The 15,936-nt window shown below is 41.0% G+C and overlaps 1 protein-coding gene across 3 annotated transcripts in view; it reads left to right on the top strand.

Annotated features, from left to right (window-relative positions):
- Nucleotides 1-877: 877 nt before the first annotated feature.
- Nucleotides 878-15,936, top strand: part of tmem104 (transmembrane protein 104) — a 124,261-nt gene continuing 109,202 nt past the window's right edge. For all 3 annotated transcript variants that reach the window (XR_014570162.1, XR_014570163.1, XM_083780237.1), the window contains exons 1-6: nucleotides 878-1,153; nucleotides 1,468-1,538; nucleotides 3,415-3,536; nucleotides 4,128-4,209; nucleotides 8,218-8,311; nucleotides 11,801-11,887. Coding sequence is in view for 1 of the 3 variants with exons in the window: in XM_083780237.1 (XP_083636363.1) it covers nucleotides 1,494-1,538; nucleotides 3,415-3,536; nucleotides 4,128-4,209; nucleotides 8,218-8,311; nucleotides 11,801-11,887 (430 nt within the window). In the remaining 2 variants the exon portion in view is untranslated. The remainder of the gene's footprint in view (nucleotides 1,154-1,467; nucleotides 1,539-3,414; nucleotides 3,537-4,127; nucleotides 4,210-8,217; nucleotides 8,312-11,800; nucleotides 11,888-15,936) is intronic.

Genomic DNA, 15,936 nt, shown 5'->3' with positions numbered 1-15,936 from the left:
GTCTAGGCCTATATGCCTTCTTCAGGGTTTCAGCATGCAGTTCTGACACTTTTTTCTAAATTAATATGGTTTTTAGTGTCTGAAGTATCAGTTATCCAAACAGATACGTCTGAGATTAAACGATAAAATACAAATCTATTCAGTGTTTTACTACAATAGGTTTCTGAGGTGTTTATCATGAAATATATGATGATGATGATGATGATGATGATGATGATTATGATTATGATTATGATTATTATAATATGTATTCATTTTTAATGGCACTTTGCTATGTGATATTTATGGTATTCAGCAATTCACTCTTTTCCAGAGCGACTTTATAAGCAAGGTAAAAGGGTAGGTCTATAGCCTACAATTATTGTACTTTTTACTTCACTACAATATTTGCTTCAGCTTTCTGAAATGTTGGCAGCCCATGATCAGAATCTAGGAAGGTGGTCTTCTTGGTAGTATAGCTACCACCTCATTTGTTTTAATAATGTCATACAGATAAATGCAAAATAACCTTTTATTTATTAAAACCAGTCCCTGATTGCAGCTTTAAAACGTTATGTAAAACAATGATTAACATTTTATTCCTGAAGATGGTAGTATATTGCCACGTAGATTCCACCCTCGTATAAACATAAAAAGAAGAAGAAGCTTGTCTTTGGATCATATGATCCTCCTCTATGGTGTAGACTGGAGGGGTCATCTCACTTTGCAGTTTGCATTCCCGTTTTGGGGCAGATACGGAAACGGCTGTGTTTCTCATGCATGTGTGCGTGTAAATGACCGGATCCAGTAGGCGGGCTCTAGACAACATTGCGAACACAAAACGGTAAACAGAAAGCAGGCACTGACTGATGCTATAGTTACTTCCAGTGCACAACACCATAGCCAATGAATAACGCGACACAGACACTCTGGCTTGTGGCATTATAGTTAGCTGGCTACAGTGAAACAAAATGAGCGTTTTATGGCTGCTATAAGGCGTTCGCTTCACGTTGACTTCGCTTCGGATGCTTAGAACACATGCGGGGCTCCATAGCTAGTTAGCACAGTGCTTCTGGTTCCCAGCTTATATTGCTGCTGCGGTGGCATTTTGTACTGGGAGCTATAGCACGAAGCTAAGGCTAACTAACTTCCAGCACTTCTTGAAGGAAGTCAGGTGAGGGTTGTTTACTTTATTTGCGCTGGCTTTTAATGAAAATAGCAGATCTACAAGCTCGCAGCGCGCTGTGAGCTTGCAGATCTGCTATTTTCGCAGTCGTTCTGCTGTCAGCTCGTTTCAACAAGATAACCTAAATCACTTCTTGTGGAAAAGATAACCTAAATCACTTCTTGTGGCAAAGATAACCTAAATCACTTCTTGTGGCAAAGCTAACCTAAATCACTTCTTGTGGCATTGAACTGTTAAGCCATGCTAAAAATAAGCAATAATATATGTGAATGAGTTATTTTTTACCCTTTTATTCTGGTTAGGGACCAGTGGCAGTACCACCATCACCATGGCAGGTGGTATCACAGAAACGGGCGACCCATACTCCCCATTTGTAAGTATTCAATTAGATAACCGCATTAATAGTGCATTTGATTGATTTGTGTGGGTTCTTCTTTAAGCCAGCCATGACATTAACCTGGAGTGATTCGAATTATTGTGAAGAGTGTGTGACTGACATACACATATGGGTCATCATCACTGACGCATTGTATGGATAATTACTGTAAGAGGTTAAAGTGGTCATGTGTCCTGAATGCAAAGTTCATATGTGTAAAGGTGAAATCCGTAACTTTTAAGTCCCACAGATGATCAGAATGCATTCCCAGTGTAACTCTGAAGAGTGTACAGACAGGTTAGAGTGAATAGGAACCAGATGGACCCTTTATGCGTCCCCGCTTGGTTCCATGTGTACGCTCTTCTTAATACTGTGTGTAGTGTTCAAGTAATCAGCTGTCCTGGATCCAAAGTTCAAAGTCGGCCCTCTAGTTGCGACTCACTGATTCCATATAATGCAATGGAAGATGATTCCGAGAATCAATTTGTTCTTCTCGTTCGAAAGAGGAACTCAAAGTGCTTACACTTCACATCTGTTGGGCCATCATCCTGTCTGTGTCCAGTTCTTTGTGGTTTTCTTATGACCTGCCGACTGACTTTGTGTCTTCCAAAAGGTGTTATGCTGATATTATGCACGTGACTCAACCGCAAACAAATCGAGTGTTGCTGCAGCTGTGCTGACACTGACACATTGATTAATTTAAAGCACTCTGCTATCTGATAGGGATAATAAGGGCTTCCTGTTCAGACCTTCCTTACATTGGCCTGTATAGTGTCCTGTTGTTGTAGCAGAGCAGCAGCAGTAGTGTGGTGAAGGACATTTGTTCTCTACTGTGTGGTTAGGAATGTGGCTATATATGAACCGCTCTTGTGATTAACCGTACCACCCGTAGCTGTGGTGTCCACAAATGTCACACCAACAATCAATTATTCTCTTGATTACTTTCTGGGTTAATCAATCAGGTGCAAAACAGGAGATTGTTCTAGTTTTTCATGCATCAATTAATCTATTGTATTATTGTAACTCTGAGAGTGTACAAATGGAACCAAATAAACACAGGATTTTACGGTGAGGTCCCAGAAGGTAGGGGGAAAAAAGTTGTCTAATGCACTGGTTCTCAAACACTGGGTCGGGACCCATTCGTGGGTTGCGGACAGCCGGACACATTGTAATCGGTCCCCTTATTTTTTGTTAACTACATTTAGTTTCAAAACATTTTCAAAAAGCATTCCCCAAAAAAGCTAATTTCATGAATTAAAAACTAAATTCAATGATTTTCTCAGTAATTTCATGAAGAAATAAAGTAAAAATGTACGAAATTCCATAAATTAGAACAAATATTTAAGAAGTAGTGAAAATAGCTGATCTACAAGCTCGCTGCGCGAAGCGACACATGGTGAGCTATTTTCACTAGTTTGGGTCCCGAGAGAATGTCTAACTTCCGTTTTGGGTCAAAGGCTAAAGGGTTTGGGAACCACTGGTCTAATGCATATCAAACTCAACTAGTACTGACATCAATCATATACAGACATCATCATCCTACTGACATACTCTTATGTATAAATGGGGCAGAGCATCTTCATCCCTACTCTTGTGCTCATTTCATCTGTGTTTTTGCATGTAGTCCGAAAGCTTACCCCGCACTCTCACCAAAACGCATCTTTTCGCTCTGTGGCGCCGAGTCACAGGCGCCAACGCCTAAAATCGACCCAGACCAAAAGCCACAACAGGCACGTTGTTCCTTGACGCTGCATAGTTTGATAGTTTCTGATAGTTACTGGTAACATGTTAGACGGAAAAACAAATTGATGGACTAATCGGTAAGCATACATATTTTCAGCCCTAAACACATGTATCCTTTGTGCTTTTCCAGGTGGGATTGGTGTACATGTTCAACCTGATTGTAGGGACAGGAGCTCTGACCATGCCCAAGGCCTTCGCTGAAGCCGGCTGGGTGGTCAGCCTGGCTCTCATCTGCTTCCTATCCTTCATGAGGTGAGTTCTGTTCTACCACTCGCTGACCTAGAGATGCTGACTTCCTTGTACAACTCGTACCAGAACCTGACCCGTGTCAGAGTTTTGGGTCTGATCCAGATTTTGTAAAGTCCTAGACCAGGTCTCAAAACATTTTAATTTTGTAAAGCAGAACTCATATCACTCAGATCGCCATCAAGTCCAATCCAATTATACTCATGGTCATTTTTTTTTACATCCCTGCATTAGGCCTCCAGAGTGGACAGCACAGTGAGATCAAATTCATTAGATCTTTCTGTTTAAGTAGGATAGAAATTACAAATTGACAGTTATTACTATTTTTTGCACGCCTAGATAATAGCCTACTGACGGAAAACATTTTTTCGTCATTTCAGCACCATGGAGAGTGCTCATTTTCTGATCAGTGAATCATTAGAACAATGAGAATTTGTTTTCGGAACAACGGACAGTCGGACCAATGGTGCTTCAGAATAACGGGCTGTCAGAACAATGGGCAGGCCCCGCTCTACACAAAAGCCAGTGGGCATCACGAGTTGGGTATGAGTGTAATGCAATTAATTAATTGTGTTTCTTGTTAATTTCTCTGTGCAGCTACATGACCACCACATTTGTGATCGAGGCGATGGCAGCAGCGAACGCTCAGCTACGTTGGAAGAGGAGAGAACAGGAGGAGGTACGTTTCTCTCCACATAATAGAGTATTTCACTTTCAAACACTTCTGGGGGTCATTTTAACGTCTACTCGTGCACACAGGCAGACAGGTTTTACTTTTTAGTAGCTTGATTAAATATTTGGATATCTTGATATTTATTTTCTTCAGACACTACCGCCTCCATTGAACGTCAAACTACATTTTAACCATGTTCGACTAATTTAGAACCGGACATATCCTTTTAACGCCAGGTTTTCAGGCTAAATAGAAGGGTTTTGGGGGTTATAAATGGCTGCAATTAGATGCACATAGGGTGGCAAACTAAGTAGAACATTCTTAGCTAGCAACAGCAACACAGGTTTAGAATGATAATTGCCTAAACAAAATAACATTTTCAGTCATAAAATGTTACTTTTGTTTCAACAATGTAGGTGATACTGATAATACATGACTATTTTTCAGTAAATCTCTTGAAGATATATTCAGTGATTTCACTTAATTCAAATATCACTGTTTTGTTGTGATAATCCTCCCTACTATAGTGTGCTGACCATATAAGGAGTTCCTCCCTGTCCCCAGTTAAAACACCCCCAGCACCCAGGACGAATTTCTTTGTCCTTTCTATTAGTAACGCCCGACGCCCAGGACGAAGTATTGTCCAAAAGACGAAGTTTATTGATATGAAAACGGATTGCATGGCTCTACAGCCTAGGAACACCTGTTGGGCAATCCTCGATGTTACGTAAGTGTGAGACGTTATCGAAACACTCCCTCCCCTGTTTAGCCGACGAAAAAAAACGAAAATCGTAAAACATTAATAACTCGCGATCTAAATCATCCCGTCTAATTATGAAAAAATATCCTGTGTTAGACGGTCCTCCGCTAGTCGCTGACTCGCTAGTCACGATAGATTTATTCTTACCTCCCGTTGTTGTTGATCGACTCTAGAGTGGAGTGGCTATTGTTAGCTGCTACACACACATTCACAACAACATCTGGTCCGTCGGTAAAAGTCGCCCGTGTTTATAAATCGAATGGGCGCTAAATCGATTTTTGGCTAGTTGGCCCTGCCTTCATCCAATCAGGATAGAGAGGGTCCTTCCGCCAATCATGATCGGACGGGGGCGGGGCTTGGTGTGCGTGCTGTTGGCCTGTCGCGTGTACCCCCCAATGTAGAGCGTGTGCATGTGCACATCTTGTTACCGGGGCGGACCAGGTTTTTTTCCCCAAATCACCCAAATCACTGAATGCTCCTTTTATGTTACACCGACAGTCAATAGTGGCCAAAACAACCACGAGCGGCCAGGTCAACATGGGGACATATTGAAAGCAGATAACAATTCGTCAGTTCAGTGTGTGACAACGGCTGTGCAATGATTAACCTCTTAAACTATATTGTCTATCCTCTTAAATCTATACTGTCGCGGGGAAACCTTTTATGTCAAAAAACTTATGAAAAGGCTTTATAATTAAAGTATTTTCATTAAATGTCTATTTTGTGCAGTCAGACTTTTACATACAGTATGTATAGTATACAAAACAACTCAACTGGTGCTGCTCTTGCAAACAATCTCGTCGGATGGAGACAATGGAGATATCACAAAATAAGTTTGTTAGTTCCACTGACGAAGCCAAAACAATATGCAACAGAAGGCATATACTGTATCCTTCTTCAGTCACACTGATGAAGGACAACGCATCAGACAAGTCAGAGCACGGTGGTAACAAAACAAAGTTTACGTATCGACAATGGAGATATGAAACTGTCACTGAGTGTAGCTATATTGATTTACAGTCTGCCCTGATGATAGACAAGGTGTTTGTGGAGACTTTTGGCTGACACAGAAAAAAATCATTTTTAAGTGGAGGGAAATAAGGAACAGAAAGGAGAACAACTGACAAAACTAAGTTTTGAAAATAGTTTGGATTATAAGTCTTTCAAGGATGCCGAGCAGTAGAAAACAGTCTATCCTACGTTTGCTCAGTCTGAACTTCACTTAAACATTGTTTCAGCTAATGGGTATCAAAGTTGGGTCACGGGAACCCCAGGCGTCCTCGAAGCTATATTACTTAATAATATATTATAGCGTCAATGTCAGTTTTAGCACTTTAACCCAATTTGTAATTTGGCCATAAAAAAAAGAAAAAATGGCAGATCTCATTGGAATCATTTTACAACGATCTTCAATTATGAGGTTCTTTGGCAGAGCATTTTCAAATGGGTGTTGTGGCCATTTCGGCCTAATACATTATCGATTTGGGGGATTTGGGAGCCTCTGGTTATACGTTTATCATTATGATTAATATGATTGTCATGATCTATACTACTACAACTACTACTACTACTACTACTAACATTACTTAATATCATAGTCTAATTCAACCACATCACTCACGCTGCAAGTCGTCGTTTGCTTGTAGATCGGCTATTTTCGCAAAAGTGGTTTGGTGCAGGCAGGGGGGAAAGAGCGGACCAAGTACAGACTACGCTTGGGCAATATATCGATATTACCGTTTATCGCGATATTTGAAATCAATATCGGTAATATCGTGGAGTATATAAATAATATTGAATACCGATGATACCCAATATCGTAATTATACCGTCATGTAAATATGGATTTTCTTTTAAATAAACATCTACATTACTGTATGTGTGTGTCTGTGTGATGAATTTACAAGTATTTCATTTTAAACAACTATAATCTGCCTAATAACTTAGTGTCCATGCATTGACTGGCACTGACGCTGAATTACGGCGACGAGGCGACAGCAGCATTGTCGGACCGCCTCCGCCCAGGAAAGCAAACAAAACATGGCGCCGGTGAGAGTAACAAGTCCTAGCAAGTTGGTTCGTAAAAAAACATCTGGAAATACTGCTGTTTGGCAGCATTTCGGTTTCCAGCCAAATTAAAAAGGCTGATGATCGATAATACCGATAATCGCGATATTATTCACGGTATCAATACCGATATCAAAAAATCAATATCGCCTCAGCCAACGAGAAGTTTACTTAGTATTGGGTACAGGCATTAGTTTTAGACATACTATTGGTCCGACTGTCATTAGAACCACAAACTACCTCAGACCCTAACCTAACCCTAACCTAACCAATCTACAAGCACACAACGGCTTAAGTTGTAGATCAAATAGTTCAAATATGATTATTCTGGGTGGTTATAGTCTGATAAGGTTGAGAACCACTGACATAGACCTGACCACTGTATGAAAGTAAAACAATTCAGCCAGCGCGCATGCAGGCATACCGTATGAACAATGCAGTGTGTAGGAGGAACAGGTCACCACCACAGAAATACTGACACATTCTGCATCGCACATAACTCATATTTTGTGCATTGCCATGCTGGCAGTTTCCTGTCATCTGCTTCATGTCATTGTTCTCTGCATGAATTTGCACTGTGGACATTCAACATGAACACTGTATATATTCTATACACACACACACACACACACACACACACACACACACACACACACACACACACACACACACACACACACACACACACACACACACACACACACTCTGATATTTTTCTTTTAATCTTACTTTATGTGCTGCTGGATAGCTTACTCTTTAAAGATACAGTTCATAATATCAGTTTTCTAGTATTCATTAAGATATATACAACTTATAACAATTCCCACCACAGATCACTTGCACGGACAGGGTGTAAAACATAGCCTTCGGCTAACTTTGCATTCACAAGGAATCTCAGAGTGCTACATTGTTAAAATGTGAAATCAATCACAACAAGTAAAACAAATGAAATAATTAGTGTAAAGTACAAAAGAATATTGCAGTCAGTGCTTAAATGCACATGGCCGACACAGCAGCCTTGTACACCTTTGAGATCCCCCCTTGATCGAAGAAAGGTTTGGAACCACCACTGTTGTAAAGTGACAGCGGCACAATCAATGCTTCAGTGCTTTAAGTTTGGGAGCGGAGAGGTATTTGAAGATGTTAGGTTTTCTCATGACGATCCCCTTTACCTCTGTCATCATCAGGTCCATGAGAGTGACTCCACCTCGGACTATTCTGATGACGATGTCGTCGTCCGGGGACGATCGGAGCCCGAAACCAGACCCATCCTGTCTGTCCGTGAGTACATCCACTTTATAGCCACTAGGTGGTGCCATTTGCACACACATCTCTGCTGGTTCCCCTTTGTTATTCAGAGGTAATAGATAAGGACATTATCTTCACTGAGTTACATTGTTGTTATTCAATTTCATCTATGTTTGTTTCTTTGCAGTTTCAGTGATACAAATGTAATTGTTCAATTAATAGTTCTATATTGTTGTTATAGAGTATTTGTTGAGTAACGGGGGTCTCCCTGTTACTCTTTAATAGCTCTTTAGCTCTTTAATAAACAGAAATGCTCTGGTGGGGATACCAATTCTATCCAATGAGGAGTGAGAACTCATACGGCATAAACGATAAGCAAGTGAAATTGGAAGTGATGACACAAAGATGTGAGCAGACAAAACTGGAACTGGAACAATTTAAGCTGATGAATGGGTACCCTGAAAATTTATTTTCTACGCGTGCCTATATACCACACCCTTCGGGTCTGAACAAGGATATGGACAGAAAACAAAAACTTAAATAAACAGTAAATAAAACAAACATGCTTATCTTCCTCACTGTTACTAATGTACAGAGATAAGTGTACTTGATCTATAGATGTTCTGTTGTACCTTCTATAAATCTGATAATAATCCCCCCCACCTTTCCGCACATAGCCTACATTGCTGATAAGGTTTTCTTTATAGAAGGTTAGAGTGTGTGTTTTGCCTACTTTTTAATCTGATTTTTCTTGTTCCGTCTTGTTTTTTCTTTCATAACTCATTACAATCCAGTCTAGCACAGTTTTGCGTAACATACCACACTAAAGGCAAATTTATACATGGTCTGACTCTCCAACATGAAAGGGTTGCCAGAAACCATAAACAAGAAAGCAGTGGTGGAAAGTACATTTACTTAAGTACTGTACTTAAGTACAATTTTGAGGTATTTTTACTAAGTAATTCCAATATATACAATACTTTTGCTCCTTCTCCACTACATCTCAGATCCAAATATAGTAATTTTACCCCACTACATTAGTTGCTAGTTAGTTTGTAGATTTTGATTATTATTATTATTACAAAACATTTGCTCTATATACTTCTGGCCGTTTGAAAATAGCCAATCTACAAACTCACATTGCGTCACAAATACGATGGGACGCATTGTGAGTTTGTAAGTGTCCATTTACTGTACTTGTAATATATACAGTAGTAGTAGTATTTCTACATTGCAGTATTGATACTTTTACATGAGTAAAACATGTGAGTACATTTTCCACCACTGCAAGGAAGTAGTCTTGGGTATTTGGCTAATCAAGTAATCAGTCATCAGAATACGTGGTATTCCCTGCTGACATGTACCGCCCTCAGCCTGTAGGATTTATATGCACTAACAATTATCACCCTCCCCACCCGGCTTCCTTTCCCCGAACACAGACCAATTGTGTTCGACAAAGCTGGATGCACCGCGGTGGATTCGAACCCCCAAACTCTGCGATGATTGTGGCAGCTTATTTACCACGGTGCCACCCGAGCGCCCTTGTAGTTCTTTGTAGTTTTGACGTCACTTCTTTCGCTAGACACCTCAGTCAACACTTAAAGCATGAATTGGCTTTAAAGTGTAAGACCACTTTGGTAGAGGTTTGGGTTGTGTAGTAGTTACCTTGCCATGATGTAACTTCAAATGTGGACAAGACATCAAAAATAATTGCTCCAGTGATCGCAAATTGACAATTCAAAATATGCTCCATAATTCAAAATATGCTCCATAGAACGCTGAAACAGCTCTCAAAGTCACTCTTTTAGTATGCAAACAAACACAAAGTTGATTCAGACAACAATATAGAGCATCACCAAACTTTGTACTGCTTTTTTTATATATACAAATGTTAACTTATTTATGTTACCATTTGGATGTGTGTGTGTGTGTGTGTGTGTGTGTGTGTGTGTGTGTGTGTGTGTGTGTGTGTGTGTGTGTGTGTGTGTGTGTGTGTGTGTGTGTGTGTGTGTGTGTGTGTGTGTGTGTGTGTGTGTGTGTGTGTAACGTTTCGCATCCTGAGCTGGAGTCGAACCCCGATCTCCAACTAGGTAGTTACACTATGCTCTATACACTATACTCTATATTGTCTGAATCAACTTTGTTTGTGTTTGTTTACGTACTAAAAGAGTGACTTTGAGAGCTGTTTCAGCATACAATGTAAGTCATTGGGGATCTTATTTGGAATCAATTTCTAATCACTGAAGCAATTATTTTTGATTTCTTGTCCACATTTGGAGTTACATCATGGCAAAGTAACTACACATAGTACACAACCCAAACCTCTACCAAAGTGGTCTTGCCCTTTAACATGTCCTTGTTTGTACCTGTATGAGTGAGTGACAAATAAAGCCCTCTTCTTTCGAGAGCATTCACAAACCCTGAAGCCTAACCTATTTCTCTCACTCTCATTGCACACGGATAACATTGAGACAAATGGAGTGGGGGGCAGATGTTTAGACCTTTTTTTTTCTCAAACTTGTCTGTCCGTCTGACGGACATAAGTTTGAGTTGTGTTCAACTCTTTTGTTTTCTCTTTGCATTTGGACAGTCTGCATGTTTGAGCAGTATCAGAAAGATCCTACAGAAATGGACAATGCCACATTAAAATCTAAAATCTTTCCAAATATTTTCAGACTACACTTTAAGTGACTGGTAAAAACCAATACATATGCTAATATAAGCACCACCGAACATCTTTGCAAAAATAACAGACTGCGTCGCATGCTTGTTTGTTTGATCAGCTATTTTCATCACATTTCATCACAAACAAAAAAACATAATCGTCAACTTAAAGGACAACTTTAGTTTTTTTCAACCAAGGTTCATATTTTAGGTTGTTATTAGAGAAAGTAAAATATGAGTGTTATTTTTTTTTCATTTGCTGCTTTCTTTTGTTTTAGGGATTTTAGCTGTTTTTGACAGGGGCTAAATATGTATTTTTTAAAACAATTTTATGGTGATTTCTTTTTTTATGGTTTACTATAGTCCTAATAAACCCCAAGAAATTACATCTGGTTACAGAAGATCACAGGATCTACTGAATGTGAAGGTAGCCTACTGGAGGAAGGCTTATACTGTGTGTATAGGCTCAATATGTCAGTTTGTCACATTCAATAGATCCTGTGATCTTCTGTGGCCAGATGTAATTTCCTGGTGATTTTTGGACTATAGTAAAGTAAACCATAAAAAAAGAAATCACCATAAAATGGTGTTAAAAAATACATATTTAGCCCCATGCTCGAATGCCCCTGCCCCCCTGTCAAAAAGAGCTGAAATCCCTAAAACTAAAGAAAGCAGCAAATTAAAAAAAATTAACACTCACCTTTTAGTTTCTCTAATAACAACCTAAAACATGAACCTTGGTTGAAAAAAAACTAAAGTTGTCCTTTAAATGTGTATGGTGACAGGCCTGACGCTGTCCTTAAACTTAAACATAATGGTGTATGGTGACAGGCCTGACGCTGTCCCGTGTCTCCACAGAGAGGTCGGGAGGAGGTTACGCGGACCATTTCGACATAGTGGAACGTGTGGAGATGGGTCAGATGGCCTCCATGTTCTTCAACAAAGGTAATTTCCCATACCCCCCCCACCCCATCATACATAACGCCGCTATTTTCACTGCCTATTATTCCCGTAATTGGCCGCCACCGCCGTCGTTTCTCATGTGGAAACGGCCAGGGACCAACTGAAGGTTGTGCGGGACAATTTGGAGGATATTCCATCACTTTTTTTTCTTTGTGTGTGTGTGTATGTGTGTGATTTTCTCATTCATAATGTGAGGCTGTCTAATGAAATGTAATTACATATATGGATAAATTTCCTTTGGTTGTAATTACCTGTTTGAGACCCCCATCAAGGCTGCTGTTTTAATCTCCCTTGTGTGTGAGTGTGTGCGTTTGCGTGTGTGCGCGCGCGTGTTTGTGTGTGTGCGGAGTCGGCCTTGGCAGGTGAAGACGTTCAAAGTGTGTGTCTGAGTGATGGGGGAGCTAATGAAAGCACTGCTAGCTCTGCCTCTGCTCTCTCTCATGGCAACATTGAAAGTAGAACCGCGTTCCACCTTGAACCGGTGGGCCGCCGCAACCTTGTCACGCTTTCTTTCATGTTCAGTGGCCAAGTCGCATCGGTCTCTTTAGAAAACGGCAGATCTACACGCTCACAACATGTGACACCACAATGTGGTGTGAACTTGTAGATCGGCTATTTTTGAAAGGCCAAAGTATAATTTAAGGTTTAAGTAGTTTATATATTGTAGGTTTTGCAATCAAAATGCACATCTGCACATTTACTAGGGTAGTAAATTAAGTTTTCAAATCATTGTAGTGGACAGTGTTGCCATATTCGCCTATTATGAGTGACTTTGGGCTTGTTTTTCTGTAAAGTTGCAACTAAATATTGATTGTTGCGGGTTGCGTTTTTTGGGGGCTTGTTTCTGAAGTGCAGTTGCTTATTTGAGCTTGCTTCCTAAAACGGCCCTCACATTAACATGTAATTGTCCACATATCCCTATCTGAAATCTGTTCCCCGTACCAGATTCGACCTGTTAAAATGTTTCAAAAATATTTGCAGATCTACAAGCTAACAACACGTTATGATCTTATACTGTAGGTTTAAAATACTCATGTGTTAGTTGCTTCTCTTCGGCTTGTTTTCATAGACCCGGATGCTTATGTCTCTTTCAAAATCTGGCAACACTGTTAGCGGAGTACAAAGTTCAGTATGTGCCTCTGAGTGAAGTAGCAGTATAACTTATTGAAATACTCCACTTAAAGTCCTCAAAATGGTACTTAACCCATTTTATCTATTGGTCCTCACTAATGTTCATGATAAAACAAAAAGTAAGAAAAATTATGATAATTATAAAACGGCAGAACAAGGAAAGGTCAAACCTCCCTGTTCTGCTACTGAACACTAGGAGGAGACCTTGACACACATACACAGAGGGAGAGAGCGGTGTGGAGAGGGAAAGGGATACAGAGGGTGGGAAAGCGAGAGAGACACACACACACACACACACACACACACACACACACACACACACACACACACACACAGAGAGCTATATGTTCTCAGTGATGCGCTCCTCTCCTCCTCTCCACACACCGTTCCGCCCGCCGGTCCGAAACACAGTCCACAACTCCACGCGCCATGACGACTTCCTCCCTCTCTCTCCACACCCGCCCTGTCCTCCTTTCCACCATCATCTTCACGAAGGGCCAAAGTCACAGGGAATGAAGCTAAAAACCAAAATCACAACAAACATTTCCCAATCTGTGCTCTGTGAAACGGCGTGGAAGGAGTCCTCTCCTCCACCATAGTTGTTGTTTTTCCTAAAACAATGTCAAACGATGCTGTTCAGGTATTATCATTCTAAACCCATGTTCTTGCTGTTCTGCAGTACATGCTGTACAGCCCAACCAGTTTAATTTTGTTTTTTATCCAAGACCTGATTCATGGAAGATGCTTCTGAACGCCACTTTACCATTTTCAGCAATATAGCATGCATTATATTGCTAGTTTAGTTTGACCCATTCAATTTATAAACATAGCTAGGCTATTGATACCTAAAGGTGCTAACTACGTACGTGTTCGTAGACCACGTATACTCCATATATGAAAGTGGCGACAATTTACCTTTTAGCATTACTCCGGTTACTATGGAGAGACTCCGTCCCCACCAGCTATGGGATTTTTAAATTCAGCTCCATTGAGAAAACAGGATTTTCAAAGCGATGATGAGCTGTCACGCATCCCAACGATCGTAAAACATTTGTGAGTTTGTAATTTGTATAGCATCGCTGAGCACATGTAACTGTTTGTAATCATACTGTAGCTAAGGGGTGTGAGCTACAGTAATGCGACTGATCACTGTGCTCACAACAAAGGCTCACTGAAACAAGGATAGTAGAGTTAGAGCTGCCGGGTGGGATTCCTTAAGTGTGCTTATGCTGCCACCTAGCGGCAGTAATAGTTAACCCATTCTGACCTGAGATCAGATTAAAAAAATGTCTTCTTCATCCTGACAGTTTTCTGAAAAAGCTATGTTTCTGTCAGTCGTTCTTCGATTTTTCAAAAATAGCAGACCTACAAGCTCGTAGCGCGCCACTCGGTGGCGCGCTATGAGCTTGTAGATCTGCTATTTTTCAATAGCTAAAGCATAACATAACCCCGAATGGGTTAACTACCATTGACGTCCCCAGACGTCAGTAGTATCGTGTTTTCAGTGATTACGCAAAAAATCACTCTTCGCCAACGTATGAATGGTCCTAGGTCGGTAGGAGTCAGATACAGATTTATTAAAATGCATCTCGGTCAAGGACTATTAAAAGAGGACAGGAAGCGAAGACCGTATGGTGGACTCCATGTTGGAGTCCCTGGAAGGAAAGAAACATGCGCAATTGAGACCAAGGAAGCTGAACGTGGAAGTGTTGGCTGCATATAGCCCATTGCACATGTTTCTTTCCTTCCAGGGAGCAACATGGAGTCCACCGTATGGTCTTCGCGTCCTGTCCTCTTAGTCCTTGATCTCGGTTTCTTTTACCAGATTGCGTTTTTGGTCAAAACGAGCGTTATTCAATGGCCCATAACTAAAGAACTTAACAAATGTTTATTTACGGGTGAAAGAAAAGATGATTGTCCGCCACACAACATTTGTTTACATCCGGTACACAGCCTTCAAAAGAAGGGTCTTCACTGAAAAACACTGGCAGTGGCGGAATAATTAATTAATGAATACCTGCCAGTTAATGTACCGTATGTCATGAAGAAAAAGACTGAAATAAGAAATTACTGAAATCGGTCTGGAGAATTTCATGCCATGCGCAGCGCTAAAAAGGAGTCTTTGACGACAACCGTTCCCTGCCGCGGAACAGACGGCACGACCGGGCCTGCTTGTCCTCTCTGTCTCTCTCTCTCTCCTCAGGTGAGGAGGCATCGATTGACGGGCAGGGAAGCATGCAACACACACACACACACACACACACACACACACCCACACACACACACGCACACACACACACACACACACACGCACACACACACCCCCATCACCCCCCACTCAACCACTCACATGCTCCTCCCCCCACCCCTCCCTGCGTGTCACTGCTATGGAGAGCTGCCCAGTGACTGCTAATTAGAAATGAATTAGATGGGCACGCAGCCCAGCACACGGCACGGCAAGGGGAGGCGCGAGGCACCTGATTTATACATATATAGGCGTCTCGCACCGGAAACGTCAGATCTACAAGCTATAAGGGTAATTGTAATGTTAATGCAATGTAAATGTAAATATAAATCATGGGGGGGGGGGAGTATTTACATAGTCGTGCCCCTCGGATTGAAATGAATCAAACCACAAGCTCATAACGTGTCACCCTGTGTTATGTTGTTTAGCTATGTACATCGGCTATTTTCCAGGGAAGTGCTTTGTGAGCTTGTAGATCACCTATTTTTCTCACCCCTTCGGTATAACGCACAAGCTTGTAGATCGTCCATCTTCCCATGCGAGACGCAACTTAAATCTGGGCTGAAAGACTGGGAGAGACGGTGGCTGTTTTTTGACGCCCCAATGTCAGTGACGTGAGGCTGATGGCCGCCGCGCATTACTCTTATTTAGTCTA

Source organism: Protomyctophum parallelum (genome assembly GCF_964188405.1).
Source record: "Protomyctophum parallelum genome assembly, chromosome: 13".
NCBI classification, from domain to species: Eukaryota; Metazoa; Chordata; class Actinopteri; order Myctophiformes; family Myctophidae; genus Protomyctophum; species Protomyctophum parallelum.
This window is presented reverse-complemented; position numbering and strand designations above follow the sequence as displayed.